Source organism: Trachypithecus francoisi, unplaced genomic scaffold (genome assembly GCF_009764315.1).
Source record: "Trachypithecus francoisi isolate TF-2019V2 unplaced genomic scaffold, Tfra_2.0 Lachesis_group18, whole genome shotgun sequence".
Classification (NCBI taxonomy): domain Eukaryota; kingdom Metazoa; phylum Chordata; class Mammalia; order Primates; family Cercopithecidae; genus Trachypithecus; species Trachypithecus francoisi.
Genome location: NW_022681463.1, coordinates 1,017,247 through 1,029,207, shown reverse-complemented (window position 1 = coordinate 1,029,207; position 11,961 = coordinate 1,017,247). Strand labels below are relative to the sequence as shown.

Sequence of the window (11,961 nt, the reverse complement as noted above, 5' to 3'; positions counted from 1 at the left end):
GATTGTGCCACTGCACTCCAGCCTGGGCTACAGAGTGAGGCTCTGTCTCAAAAAATAAAAATAAAAATAAATAAAATAAAAAGAAAGGAACATCCCAGGAAAAGCAGGGATTATGAGTGCCAACTAGATTGTTTTAGTGTGATGATGAAATTGTGATTTTGCTTTAAAAGCTTAGCGCTTGTTTTTATAGATTGGTACTAAAATATTTATGGATGAAATATTTTGGGATTTGCTTTAGACTAAAGAAAATGAGAAGTCTATTTGTGTTTCTCTGGAGCAAGTTTCTGAAGGAGGTCCTGGAGGAATCACCGTGCCACGCCAAGCCTACATGTGTGTTCACCATTCGCCGGGTGTCCCCATGGGTGGTGTATCATGCTGTGTCCCTTTATGCAGGGAGTGAGTTCACGGGTGTGCCGTTGCTCCCAGGAGCGATCAGTCTGCACCTGCCTCACCCACACCCACACTAACAGTATCTGTGTCCAATCTGGAAATCCTTGGGGGGGAGGAAAGAGGTTTCCCACCTCTGGGTGCTAAACTGTGGGTGCTTTTCTCAGTCACCACGGGACGAAGGCTCAAGATTTCCCTAACCTCCTCTCTTTCCAGGATGAACTGACCCTGAGGACATCATTCCTAGTGTCGTACAAGTGGCCCGCTCCAAGCTGAGTGCCCTGTAGGCTGCTAAACTTAGCCTCTGCCCATTCGCAGTGAGGATGCACGAATCCCTGTTGAGGTCCCAGGCCCCTCCACGCACAGTAACTGGTCGCCTTCCCAGCAAAAGCACCCAGCCCACGAGGGTTGGCAGCAAGCTGCCCAGATGCAACAGAAACCACAAGGCGTGCGAAGGGTTAAGCAATGCGGCCGAGCTTTATTGAGGTAATCACATTCACTTTCAGTTGTTCACAATGATTGGCAAATAGGTGAGTTAAAAAAGCCTTCTGCTTCCATATTGTTCCATCTACCTTCAGAAAGCAGTAAAAATAAATTGTGCAATGAACTTTCCACCTTAAGCATATCATGACAGTTCACAAATTTGCCAACAGACAATGCAAAACAATATTTACAAGATAGACCCTTTGTAAGTTCCAAATTTAGATACTTGTGGTGTAATTCTAAAACTAACATCTCATGTTTTTCCAGGTAAGGAAGACCAGTCATTATAAAAATACTTTATATAAATTCAAAGTCAGAACTAAAAGCATCCAAGCCTATAAAAATATCTTTTCCTAATAAAAGTATCGATTTCTAGATAAATGTTCTTTACCAACAACAGTTACATAAATTTTCAGGAAGTACCCACTTTGTCAGAGAGTCCACTTAAAAGGAACCTGTTGAAGTGACTGCAATGCTCCTCTGTCAAGCAGTCTCTTGTTTTCAGAGATGGACCACATATTTGATCACGTTGTGTATGAATGGCACAAGTATCCTACAAAAAGTTAACTCAAGTGTCTATTTATTATGAAAGTCATTTATAAAGACAAACTCTTCAGGCTAGAGAAGGAACTTTCAGGTTGGTATTGCCTTCTGGAGAAGACAAAAGTCTCCTTATGACGCAGCTACATTTTACCTGGAAATGTTTAGCTTGGGAAACCTGTGATTGCATTTTGACCACTCTCTGAAATCAGCTCATTCATTTCATTCTGCTTACTCTCCTTTAGGGCATGGTTGGGGTGATTTCTCTGTGTCTGTGCTCTCTTGGATCTCCTAAAACACACTTTCAGCAGCAGATAGCACAACTCTGCCACGTTAAGCAGCATGCAAATCACAGATGCAGAAATCATAAAAATGGTAAACACAGTCTTCTCCGTTGGCCTAGAAATAAAGCAGTCAACAAGGTTGGGGCAGGGATCAATCCCACATTTCAACACCCAGGGCAGGTGGTACCCATTGTAAAGAAAGTAAAACACATACATAAAGGCCGCTTCAAAGATGATTCGGAAAAAGATGCTGCTGGTGTACGTCCACCACAGCGACCCCTCTATCCGAACCTTCTGCTTTTTAATGTCCTCTATGTCTTTGAATTCATTCCTCTTGTCTCCTCGCCTGAACTTGCGGGTGGTTTCGTGCCTGTAGTAGGCCACGTGCATGGCCACCAGCAGCGCTGGGGTGGAGACGAAGATCAGCTGGAGGGCCCACAGCCGGATGTGGGACACCGGGAAAAAGTGGTCGTAGCACACGTTTTTGCATCCCGGTTGCAGTGTGTTGCAGACAAAGTCCTCCTGCTCGTCGCCCCACACTTCGTGAGCGGCCACCACAAGGATCATGACTCGAAAGATGAAGATGACCGTGACCCACACCTTCCCGATGCTGGTGGAGTGTTTGTTGACACCCCCAATCAAAGTGTGCAGGGCCCCCCAGTCCATTGTGCCGGTTTATCCCTAAACAGACAAAAGGGGGCAAAGGTTTGTTAGTGGAAGAGGCCCTGGGAAAGTGACACAGTGATATTACAGACTGAAGCCAACTTTATTTTAAGGTAGGCTGTGGTATTTTACAACTTCAACTCCCTGCCCTGCTAGTCTGAGGCTTTCTGAAAAGGAATGCCCACCCTAAAAACATTCTCATGCTTGGCCGGGTGCGGTGGCTTACGCCTGGAATCCCAGTACTTTGGGAGGCCAAGGCGGGTGGATCACGAGGTCAGGAGATTGAGACCATCCTGGCTAACAAGGTGAAACCCCGTCTCTACTAAAAATACAATAAAAATTTAGCCGGGCATGGTGACGGGCACCTGTAGTCCCAGCTACTTGGGAGGCTGAGGCAGGAGAATGGGGTGAACCAGGCAGGTGGAGCTTGCAGTGAGCTGAGATCGCGCCAGTGCACTCCAGCCTGGGCGACAGAGCGAGATTCTGAGATTCTGTCTCACCAAAGGGAAAAAAAAAAAAAAATCTCATGTTTTTGGTCAGAAATAAGTTTTCAGAGGAGGGAGTTCAGATCATCTTGATTCAACTGAATTCAGATCATATATTAGATTGCTGTTTGCATTAATCCAGGAACACAGGTAAATGAATTCATTTCCAAGCTCCTTTTTCATCACTTTCTGAGCTGTTACACCAGTTTGGCTTTTTTTTTTTTTTTTTTTTTTTTTTTTTTGAGACGGAGTCTCGCTCTGTGGCCCAGGCTGGAGTGCAGTGGCCGGATCTCAGCTCACTGCAAGCTCCGCCTCCCGGGTTTACGCCATTCTCCTGCCTCAGCCTCCCGAGTAGCTGGGACTACAGGCGCCGCCACCTCGCCCGGCTAGTTTTTTGTATTTTTTAGTAGAGACGGGGTTTCACCGTGTTAGCCAGGATGGTCTCGATCTCCTGACCTCGTGATCCACCCGACTCGGCCTCCCAAAGTGCTGGGATTACAGGCTTGAGCCACCGCGCCCGGCCCAGTTTGGCTTTATCCAAGGGCTCCTCACTGAGCTTCCACGGTAGATTTTATTCGCTAAATAGCTTATTCAGGGAAAACAAAACTTTCATTGGAATGACATAATCTAGTTTACCCAACAGACTAAGAAGGGAAAAAACAAAATACTAGCTTATTTATACAATATATTTATACTTAATTCTAGCTTGAATAACATCATCTGCCATACTCATGTGTTCTTAGGAAATCTAATATTGTCAACGACTGAGAAAGCCTCTTCTAAAAGAGACTCACAATCTTTTATAAAGATTGCTCCATTGTTCTCCAACATATCTTCAGTATAACCAAGCCCACGTTGGCTTTGCCTCCCCAGCGGGTCCTGTTTGCACCAGGGGCGGCCGAGGAGGGGATCTGCCGCCCCTGCCACCCAGGGCCTCCTTCCCTGTGAATGCACTGATTCTCCATCCCAAGAGAAAAAGGACTTCTTTACAGCTATGGACACTTCTGCTATAATTCAAACAGCTGCCTTCTTATCCTACACTGCCACGGAAGACTATAGAACTGGTCAGCATTCCCCTTCGAAAAATAAAAGGAGGTATCACGGACCCTTTGAAAACTTTCAGAAAGTAAAAGACCTCTCCCCAGAGTAATACACTCAGGCATTTTTTTACAGGCTGTCAGGGCATGAGGGAGTCACCAAAGTCCTTCTGTTCACCGGTCTTAGACTTTCTTGTCCCTGAATGGGTGAGGGACACCTGTCAGCCTCCCCTTCTCATGCCAGCCCCCTGGACCTCACACTCTGGCCCACACACCTCTGCATTATGCTGGCTGCTCCTGGAAGCAGTTGGGTGAATGGAGGCAGCCTCTCCCCACCCAGGAGTGCCTTGGTCTCGGAGTGGGGTGCTACTGTGTGCCCCAAGGCAGCATCTTTTGGGAAAGTGACACAGTGATATTACAGACTGAAGCCAACTTTATTTTGATGTAGGCTGTGATATTTTATAACTTCAACTCCCTGCCCTGCTCGTCTGAGGTTTTCTGAAAAGGAATGCTCACCCTAAAAACATTCTCATGCTTGGCCGGGTGCGGTCAGCAGACCTGTTGGAAAATTCCAACTCCTAGTTCTGTTGGCTTTCTGAGAAATTGTGTTTTTTTGCCCTTGTCTGGGTATTAATATTAAGCAACAATTCTCCATTCCCCCCTCCCCAGCCCCCAGCAACCATCATTCTACTTTCTGTGTCTATGATTTTGGCTGCTCTACTGACCTCATATAAGTAGAAAGCCACAGCACTTGTCTTTTGGGACTGGCTTATTTCACTCAGCGTCATGTCCTCAAGGTTCCTCTACGTTGCGGCGAGTGATAGGATTTCCTTATTTGGGAGGCTGAATACTATTCCACTGTATAGATGGTGCCCATTTTGTTTACTCATTCACCCATCGATGGACACTGGGCTGCTTCCACCTTTTGGCTGTTGTAACACTACTCTGAGTAAGGGTGTACTAATACTTTTTTCAAGACCCTGCTTTCAAGTCTTTTAGGTATCTCAATGTGAGACTGCTGGATCTCATGGTTATTCTATTTTTAATTCTTTAAGCATTTCCACAGGAGAAGAGAATATTATTATTCAGAATGAAAAGAGGGACCCAATTCCTGGAGGAGGGCAACTACCTTGATTTTTAAAATAAGAGAAAATACGTATGTGTGAAATACATACATACTTTCTGGGGGGCTTTCTGTTGAGCCTGCAGCAACATTCTAAAGCAGCATCACTAAATTTCTTGTTAAGAGTTCCGTGATAGCAACTATGGTGATGGCAATGGCACTGAGTCTTGGAATCACAACGGTCTTTGTTGACGCCTCGCCTATCGTGGGTAGGTTGTATTTTCATGGTTCTTTTAATAACTGCAGCTTAGCATTTTACTTCAGGAATATTGGTATTCCTTAGGAGGGATATCCTTATCAGCGGGATATCAGCACCACAGCACAAGGTTGCAAGAAAGAGACTCAGGCTCAGGCTGTGTGAAGGGAACAGAGTGCTGGGCTCCCCAGGCAGCCCACATCAGAAGGGTGGGCTCTTTTCATGTTTCAGGAAAGACGTGGTCCTCGGGGGTGCATCAACAGGTGTGTGGACAGACGGAAGAGGCTGGAGGTTACCTCACAGCAGAGGGAACGAACAAACACTAGCCTGAGGAAGATGCTGAGGCACAGGGCGGTGACCCTGGAATGTGAGGCAGAAGATTCAATGCCTGCATGGATCTAGGACTAAGAACTGGATCTGGCACTCAGCATTAACAGAAAGCCAGGTTTTTGCTTTTAAGCCAGATTTTTCTTTAAAAATAATAATAAAAAAAGAAAATTGAAATGGCTACCCTTCAAACCTTGTTTTCTCATCCCTTGAAGCATTTCATCAGAGGCTGCGTGAGTGTCTGCTGGGGCAATGCACAGTGGGTTCCCCTAGGAGCCCTGGTCCCAGCGTTCCATAATTAAAGGGTGTTTCCTAATGCCTCCCTTTCATGTACAACACATTTCGCAGTCTAAAGAGATGGCCACTGTCCACAGTAAATGCAGCTTCATTTAAAAAGCTCATGTTAAATGCTAAGATTTGTAAAATTAATATTATTCTCAGACGAAAGGTATAATACATTTTCCTAATTGTTGATGTTCTATCTCAAAAGCATTTCAAAATGTGACCAGTGAGGAGCAAGAAATTTGTACATCTTGATGTTTAAACCTATTTTACAGCAGCTGTTCACCTATGGGATCAGTCCTGTTTATTTATACAATGAAGATGTTCTCTTATTAACCAAGAAACACCTCCTATTGAAATTTGATCAACAAAATGCCTAATCAGCAAGAGTTTGATTTATCAGATAAATGGTTCACATTTTCTCCAACACTTCGAAGTCCATAGAATTTAACCTCCCCAGCAGGTGAGACGGCTGTGTTCTCTCGGTTCTCTAGCACGTGGCCTGCCTGAACAACGGCACCCATGGTCCCCTGTGCTCCAACCTTCTAGGCAGCAAACGGATCAGGGAGCCAGAGGGCGACATGGCCTGGAGGATTCTGAGAGGCTAAAGTCAACAGAAGAGGTCAAGAGGTCACAAACTCCCCCCAGGAACACTGGCCCACGCTTTCTCGAAGCAGAGGGCCCCTGGCCTCTGCAGTCTCGGGCTTCTCCCTGGCTTTGTTTTGTTTTGTTTTGTTTAAAAAACCAGGGGCAATAATAACGGCAGCAGCTTTTTACATTTCTACGGATTTTTCTGGGTCCCCAAACCACACGCTCTGAAGGTGTTCTATTAACATAGCAAAACTGAACAGAAAATAATCTGTTTCACAATGCGCGCTTCACAATGCTGGCACTAAAAATCGGCAATCCACCTATGCCTTTAAACGAAGAAAAGTAAAGGAGATGCTGAGCTTGCTGAGAAAAATGAGGTTAAACCCAGTACAAGTGTGTTTAGTCCCCCAGTCACTCAGGACAGTCTCCTGGTTCACAGCGTCCTCCTGCAAGAGCCACAAAGGCCCTGTTATTCCTGACAGCAGAAGTGATCCGAGGGAGGGGCTGTGTCCTCTCTCCAAACCTGCCCGGCCCTGAGTGGGCTGCCCCTAGGCGCTCAGTGCCCCTGAGCTGGTGCTTCCCAATGGAGACAGTGAGCGAGTGGCTCTTCCCCACTCTCTTCCAGGTTGTGCCACTCCTGAGGGGCTCACCAACCAGCCCTAGAGATCTGCGCTGCGTAGCATTCTCTGCGGGCCAACAGCCAGGGAGAGGAGAGCTCCCCTTGCAAGTGTCAAGAGACAGGCCAGGGTGATGGGCCAGTGGAGGGTTACCAAGCACCAAATTTCCAGCACATTGCTGCCATCACTGGCCAGTCCTGGCTGCCCCAGGAGACGCTCCGACTCAAGGAGCTGTGGGAGGATGGCGGTAAATGCAGGAGACTCAGCAAGTTTTAAGGAGGACTCAGCTCCACTGGCTGCTCCTGTCCTTACTTTCATGGGTGGACAGGATGGGTGGACAGACTGCAGAGGGGCCCAGAGGAAGGATGTTGGGGGTTGGGGGTGGCAAAGAAAGCGCCAGCCCCCAGTCTCTCCCTTGTGAAAACACATAACCACAGGGCATACTCTTTCACAAATCCTCTTGGCTGGAGAAGATTTGAAGGTTCTTTCAATTTGTGAAGTTGTCACTAATTTCAAATTACTTTCCAAAATCATGACATCCACTGGGACCCATTGCAGCTGTAGTAAACAAAGTACCTCTTTCCTCTCCTGCTTCTGGAGGGCTGGAGCCAATGGGAGGAGCTTTTTCAATACAAAGTAAAATATTAACCCTTTCTTCGGAAACCAGAGAGGTTCATTTTAACTGATGCCTCTCTGGCTGTCTTTTAAGGAAAGACTAGATATGCTTACCTTCTGCAGTCTTCAACTTCTAAGAATGTGGTTACATTTAAACTTAAAAAGGTAAACTGTGTTCGGTTTTGTAGTAAATCTATTCGTAGTGAACAACTCAATGCTGTATTCTTGATACTAAAGCTCCAGTTTGAAATATCTAGCTCTAAAAATAAGTAAAGCATTGATTTTACTTTTGAGGAGCCACACAGCATTATGAAGATAGATTATTCTTTCCTTTTACAACTCAAATAATTTAGATCGATTGGCATTTGACTGCAGTAATGAAATTTCTTGATTGTTTTAAAACTTCTTGCTCGGGAAATTAATCACAACTAGCTTAGTTAGCGATGCCATTATAATTTCACTAATGACAGAACCAAAACGAAAGCCCCCCTACCCCTCAGCATATTTTTCTAGATAGCTCTGTTCCACTTTCAATGTCATTTAGCAAATGAGACAGGGTCTTGCTCTGTCACCCAGGGCAGAGTGCAGTGGTGCGTCTCAGCTCACTGCAACCTCTACCTCCCAGGTTCAAGTGATGCTTGTGCTTCAGCCTCCTGAATAGCTGGGACTACAGGCACCTGCCACCACACCTGGTTAATTAATTTTTTTTTTTTTTATTAGAGACAGGGTTTTGCCATCTTGGTCAGGCTGGTCTTGAACTCCTGACCTCAGCCTCGGCCTCCTAAAGTGTTGGGATTACAGGCGTGAGCCATCACGCCCGGCCATCTAGGGAATTGTTGATAGATCTGAGAACAGGAACATGTGCCTCCCAATTTTGAAGGTGGCTTTGGATACTCGGGGAGTCTGCATAGATAAAAGGAAAACAATGTCAAAGCAAAACAATCAAACCTGAGTCCTGTTTCCAACGACTGCCAGCGTTTCAGACTCGAAGAATGAGGGCAAGGTCCCTCTGCAAGGGTGTCAGAGCTCCTTCTCCTACCCCACTGGAGTGCCAATGGTGCACAGTGATGACACGAATGTCAGTGTTTGCTCGGTCAGTGAGGATGTCGCCTGTTGAGGGAAAAATAGTAGCTGTTGCCATATTCCTTTAACTCCCCCCTACTCGCCGCAAGGTGTCCCCTGAATAAACTTTGTGGGTATTTTTCTTCATTCCCAGAACTGTTATGAGGTAAGTTCAGAAATTGCCAGCTTCCTGATGCTCTGTACTTTGCACACACGAAATAATCAAAGGTGCTCTTTAGTAGGATCTTCTCCCTATCAAAATAACGGTAATACCCAACTGAGGACTCAAACCCACTCCTTGAGAAATCCAAAAAGGGACAGGGGAGAGTTTGAGACACTGGCTACTCCCTGATCCCCAAATCAGTGTTTTAAAAAAAATCTCAGGCTCTTTCTTTAAACAGGAAGAATAGATTTCTTTTGTCTCTAGAAATCTTAGGTCATCCAAGGGACAACCTGATAGTTGATTTTTAAATGTAGTGACAAAAAACTTCAGCAACTGTCCTGATAAAGTGACAGCTAGTGATAACAATGGGTCTAGGATTCATATATTTCAAAATTAACTCACTAAAGTGAAACGTTGTTTCTGTCTATGGAGTCCAGATGTAAACATGGACAACTCATGGAATTATGTATGTTTCTTACATCATTTAAGAATCCAAAGAGTTAAAAACTGATTTCCATTAAGTTAAACTTTCCTTCTCTGGGTCTTGTTAGCAATATATGTTTGTTCATTCAAGCAAAACTGTGTCCTTTCCAAACATTTAGGCTCAACTAGATTTAAATGACCCTGGGAATAAAAATGGAGCAGGCCCTCGGGGGTTCCAGGTCTACGCTCGTGCACTAAGCAACTAAAACAGAAATCATAACCTGTGGCAGGTGGCCATTGGAAGGTTATGGCCCTCACAGACCAAGCAGCTTGGGTCAGAAATTACTTTCCCACAATTTTATCCCATTTAATATTTAAACTAATGTGTGCAAACTGCTCACAGCACCTGGAATATTCAAATTGAATTAAACATGCATGAAGAGGGCGTGTAAGTTAGAATTTTTCTTTCGCCATACTGAAATGGTTTAGCCAGATCTTCTGTACTTCTTTTCCTTCGTAACACTCAGAATTCAGAAGAGAAAACACAAGAAAAGAAGCATAAAGTCATCATTACCTGTATCAGAATTTGTTTAAAAAACAACCAGCGGGGCAGGTGAACTGACCAGCGTCTTCCAGGCTTTAGTCACTGCAGTGGCAGTGAGGTGCCCTCCACACCCCCAGTTACGTGACAGGCTAGAGCCCTGGTGTTCTCTCTTCAAAACCCCCCTCCCCTCCTTGGCAGGCTTCAAGCAACACCCCCAAAGACCCTGCTGGATCCAAACAACAGACAAAGCTCTCCACAGGAGCAGTTCTGAGCAGCGCCCTGCAATTCTAAGGAGACTGCATGGGGGCAGGACATTCTCTTCTAGAACACTGGTTAGATTCTGCTAGAACTGGGGCAAGAAAAGCGTTGTATGGCATAAAATCTACTTGAGGGAAAAGAACAACCTGGCATGGTTAAATCAGACACTAAACAGAGTGTATGCCCACCCAGGGGACACTGAGGTCGCTGGGCCAGTGTCCCCGCCTGGCTGCAGGTCCCTAACCCTCCGGGATGCAGAGCTGCGGGCAGGCCACCCTCACCCTGACCGTCCTGCTCCCCAGGAAGGGAGGCCAGCCCCGTTTGCACAACACAGGATGCCCGTGACACCGGGGACTGGTCTCCTTCACCGACAGGAAGTGCCTTCTGGTGCCTGCACGTTTTCACTAAGATGTGTCGCCGATGACTTTTAATTACTGTCTTCCACGCTATTGTCATCAGCGTTTCCCAAGTTTCTCGGCAGCGCATCGCGCGGCCCCTACCCTGCGGTTCTTCGGGGACTTACGCATCCGCCCAAGTCGAGGATTTGGCTGAACTGAGAGACCCGCATCCCAGACCTGGCTTTCTTCCTCCCAAATCCAGGGGGACACGCCGGTGACCCACAAAAGCTTAGAAAATCCAACACGCGGCAAATGAAACGGGGGACAGGGGCACCGGCCCCCACTCTGGCCTCTCAGACACACGGTCCGAAACCTTCAGAAAACCTGTTGTACCCGTCAAGGGGGACCCCGCTGGGGTAAAAGTCAAACCAGCCCATCCTCGTTCCTCTGCGGACAGAGAGCGGGGCCAGCGCCGGCGGCGCCCACCACCGTCGGGCCGGGGCCGGGGCCGGGGCCGGGGCGCTGCGGCCAGGAGGGTGCGGATGGAGGCAGATGGGGCCGCGTCGCCCCACGTGCGGCCCGACACCCACCCCCGCCGGCTCTGCCCCCAACACGAGCGACGGGCGAGGTGGGGACCAGCCGCCGACCTCGCCTGCTTTGGTTTCTCGGAGGAAATGCCTCCCCCGCGGGGCCCGGGTGGCGCCGCCCGCTCGCCCCCCGCACGACCCCGCCGCTCCGCGCCCGCTCACCTGCTCCGCGGCCCTGGCGCGGGCTCTGCGCGGGGCGGCGCCCTTCGCTCCGGCTGGGCAGGCAGGTCGGGCTCGGGCGCCGCCGGCTGTCGCGCGCTCATTCGGCTCCGGGTGAAGGCCGCGGCTCCCACCTGCTGCGCCTTTTAACCGCGCCCCACCCCGCCTCTGCCCTGACGCGGCCCGGGCGGGCTACGGGAGGCGAGCGCTGTCATTCCCCGAGCCCCGCGCCCCACCTGCCCGGGCGCGCTAGGCGCTGGGCGCGGACCGTCCCCCGCGGGAGCAAGGAGTGCAGGGCAGGGGCTGTCTCCCGGGGGCCGGGGTGCGCAGAGCGGGGACCCTTTTCCCGTGGCGGGGGGCGCAGGATGGGGGACCCCTAAGAGGTGCGCAGGGGCCCTCTTTCCGGCCCTTGGAGGGGACGGGGTACCAGGGATGTAGGGGGCAGGGCTCTCCCTCGGGGGCGCAGCCCCCTCTGCGCGGGTGCAGGTGTGGGGCGCCTGCCCAGGCCCTCCAGGGAGCCCTTCCTCCCTAGCGCACCCGTGGCGAGCAGTGTGAGGGGCACGCTGTGAATGAAAGATGCATGAAGGGCACATCCTCGGTCTTTCTGGGCACTCCAGCCTTCTCCTAGCCCGCGGGGTGCACAGCCCTCTCCTATAGCAGCCTGGAGGTTCTTTATTAATTAATGACCACTTAGAGCGTTGTTTTTATTAATTACCTCCATCCTTTGAAGCCTCCTCTGAGGAAGCAGAGCGGGCCTTCCTCCGGACAGTGCACCAGGAGAGACCCCATTGCCTCCC

General features: G+C 48.7%; 1 protein-coding gene across 1 annotated transcript; it reads right to left on the bottom strand.

Moving 5' to 3' along the window:
- Positions 1-840: 840 nt before the first annotated feature.
- On the bottom strand, positions 841-11,329 carry GJB6 (gap junction protein beta 6). Its single transcript, XM_033177047.1, has 3 exons — positions 11,168-11,329; positions 8,579-8,740; positions 841-2,375 (listed from the first exon to the last, which is right to left on the bottom strand). The coding sequence occupies exon 3, from the start codon at positions 2,358-2,360 to the stop codon at positions 1,575-1,577; it is 786 nt and encodes a 261-aa protein (XP_033032938.1). The 5' UTR covers positions 2,361-2,375; positions 8,579-8,740; positions 11,168-11,329; the 3' UTR covers positions 841-1,574.
- Positions 11,330-11,961: the final 632 nt, after the last annotated feature.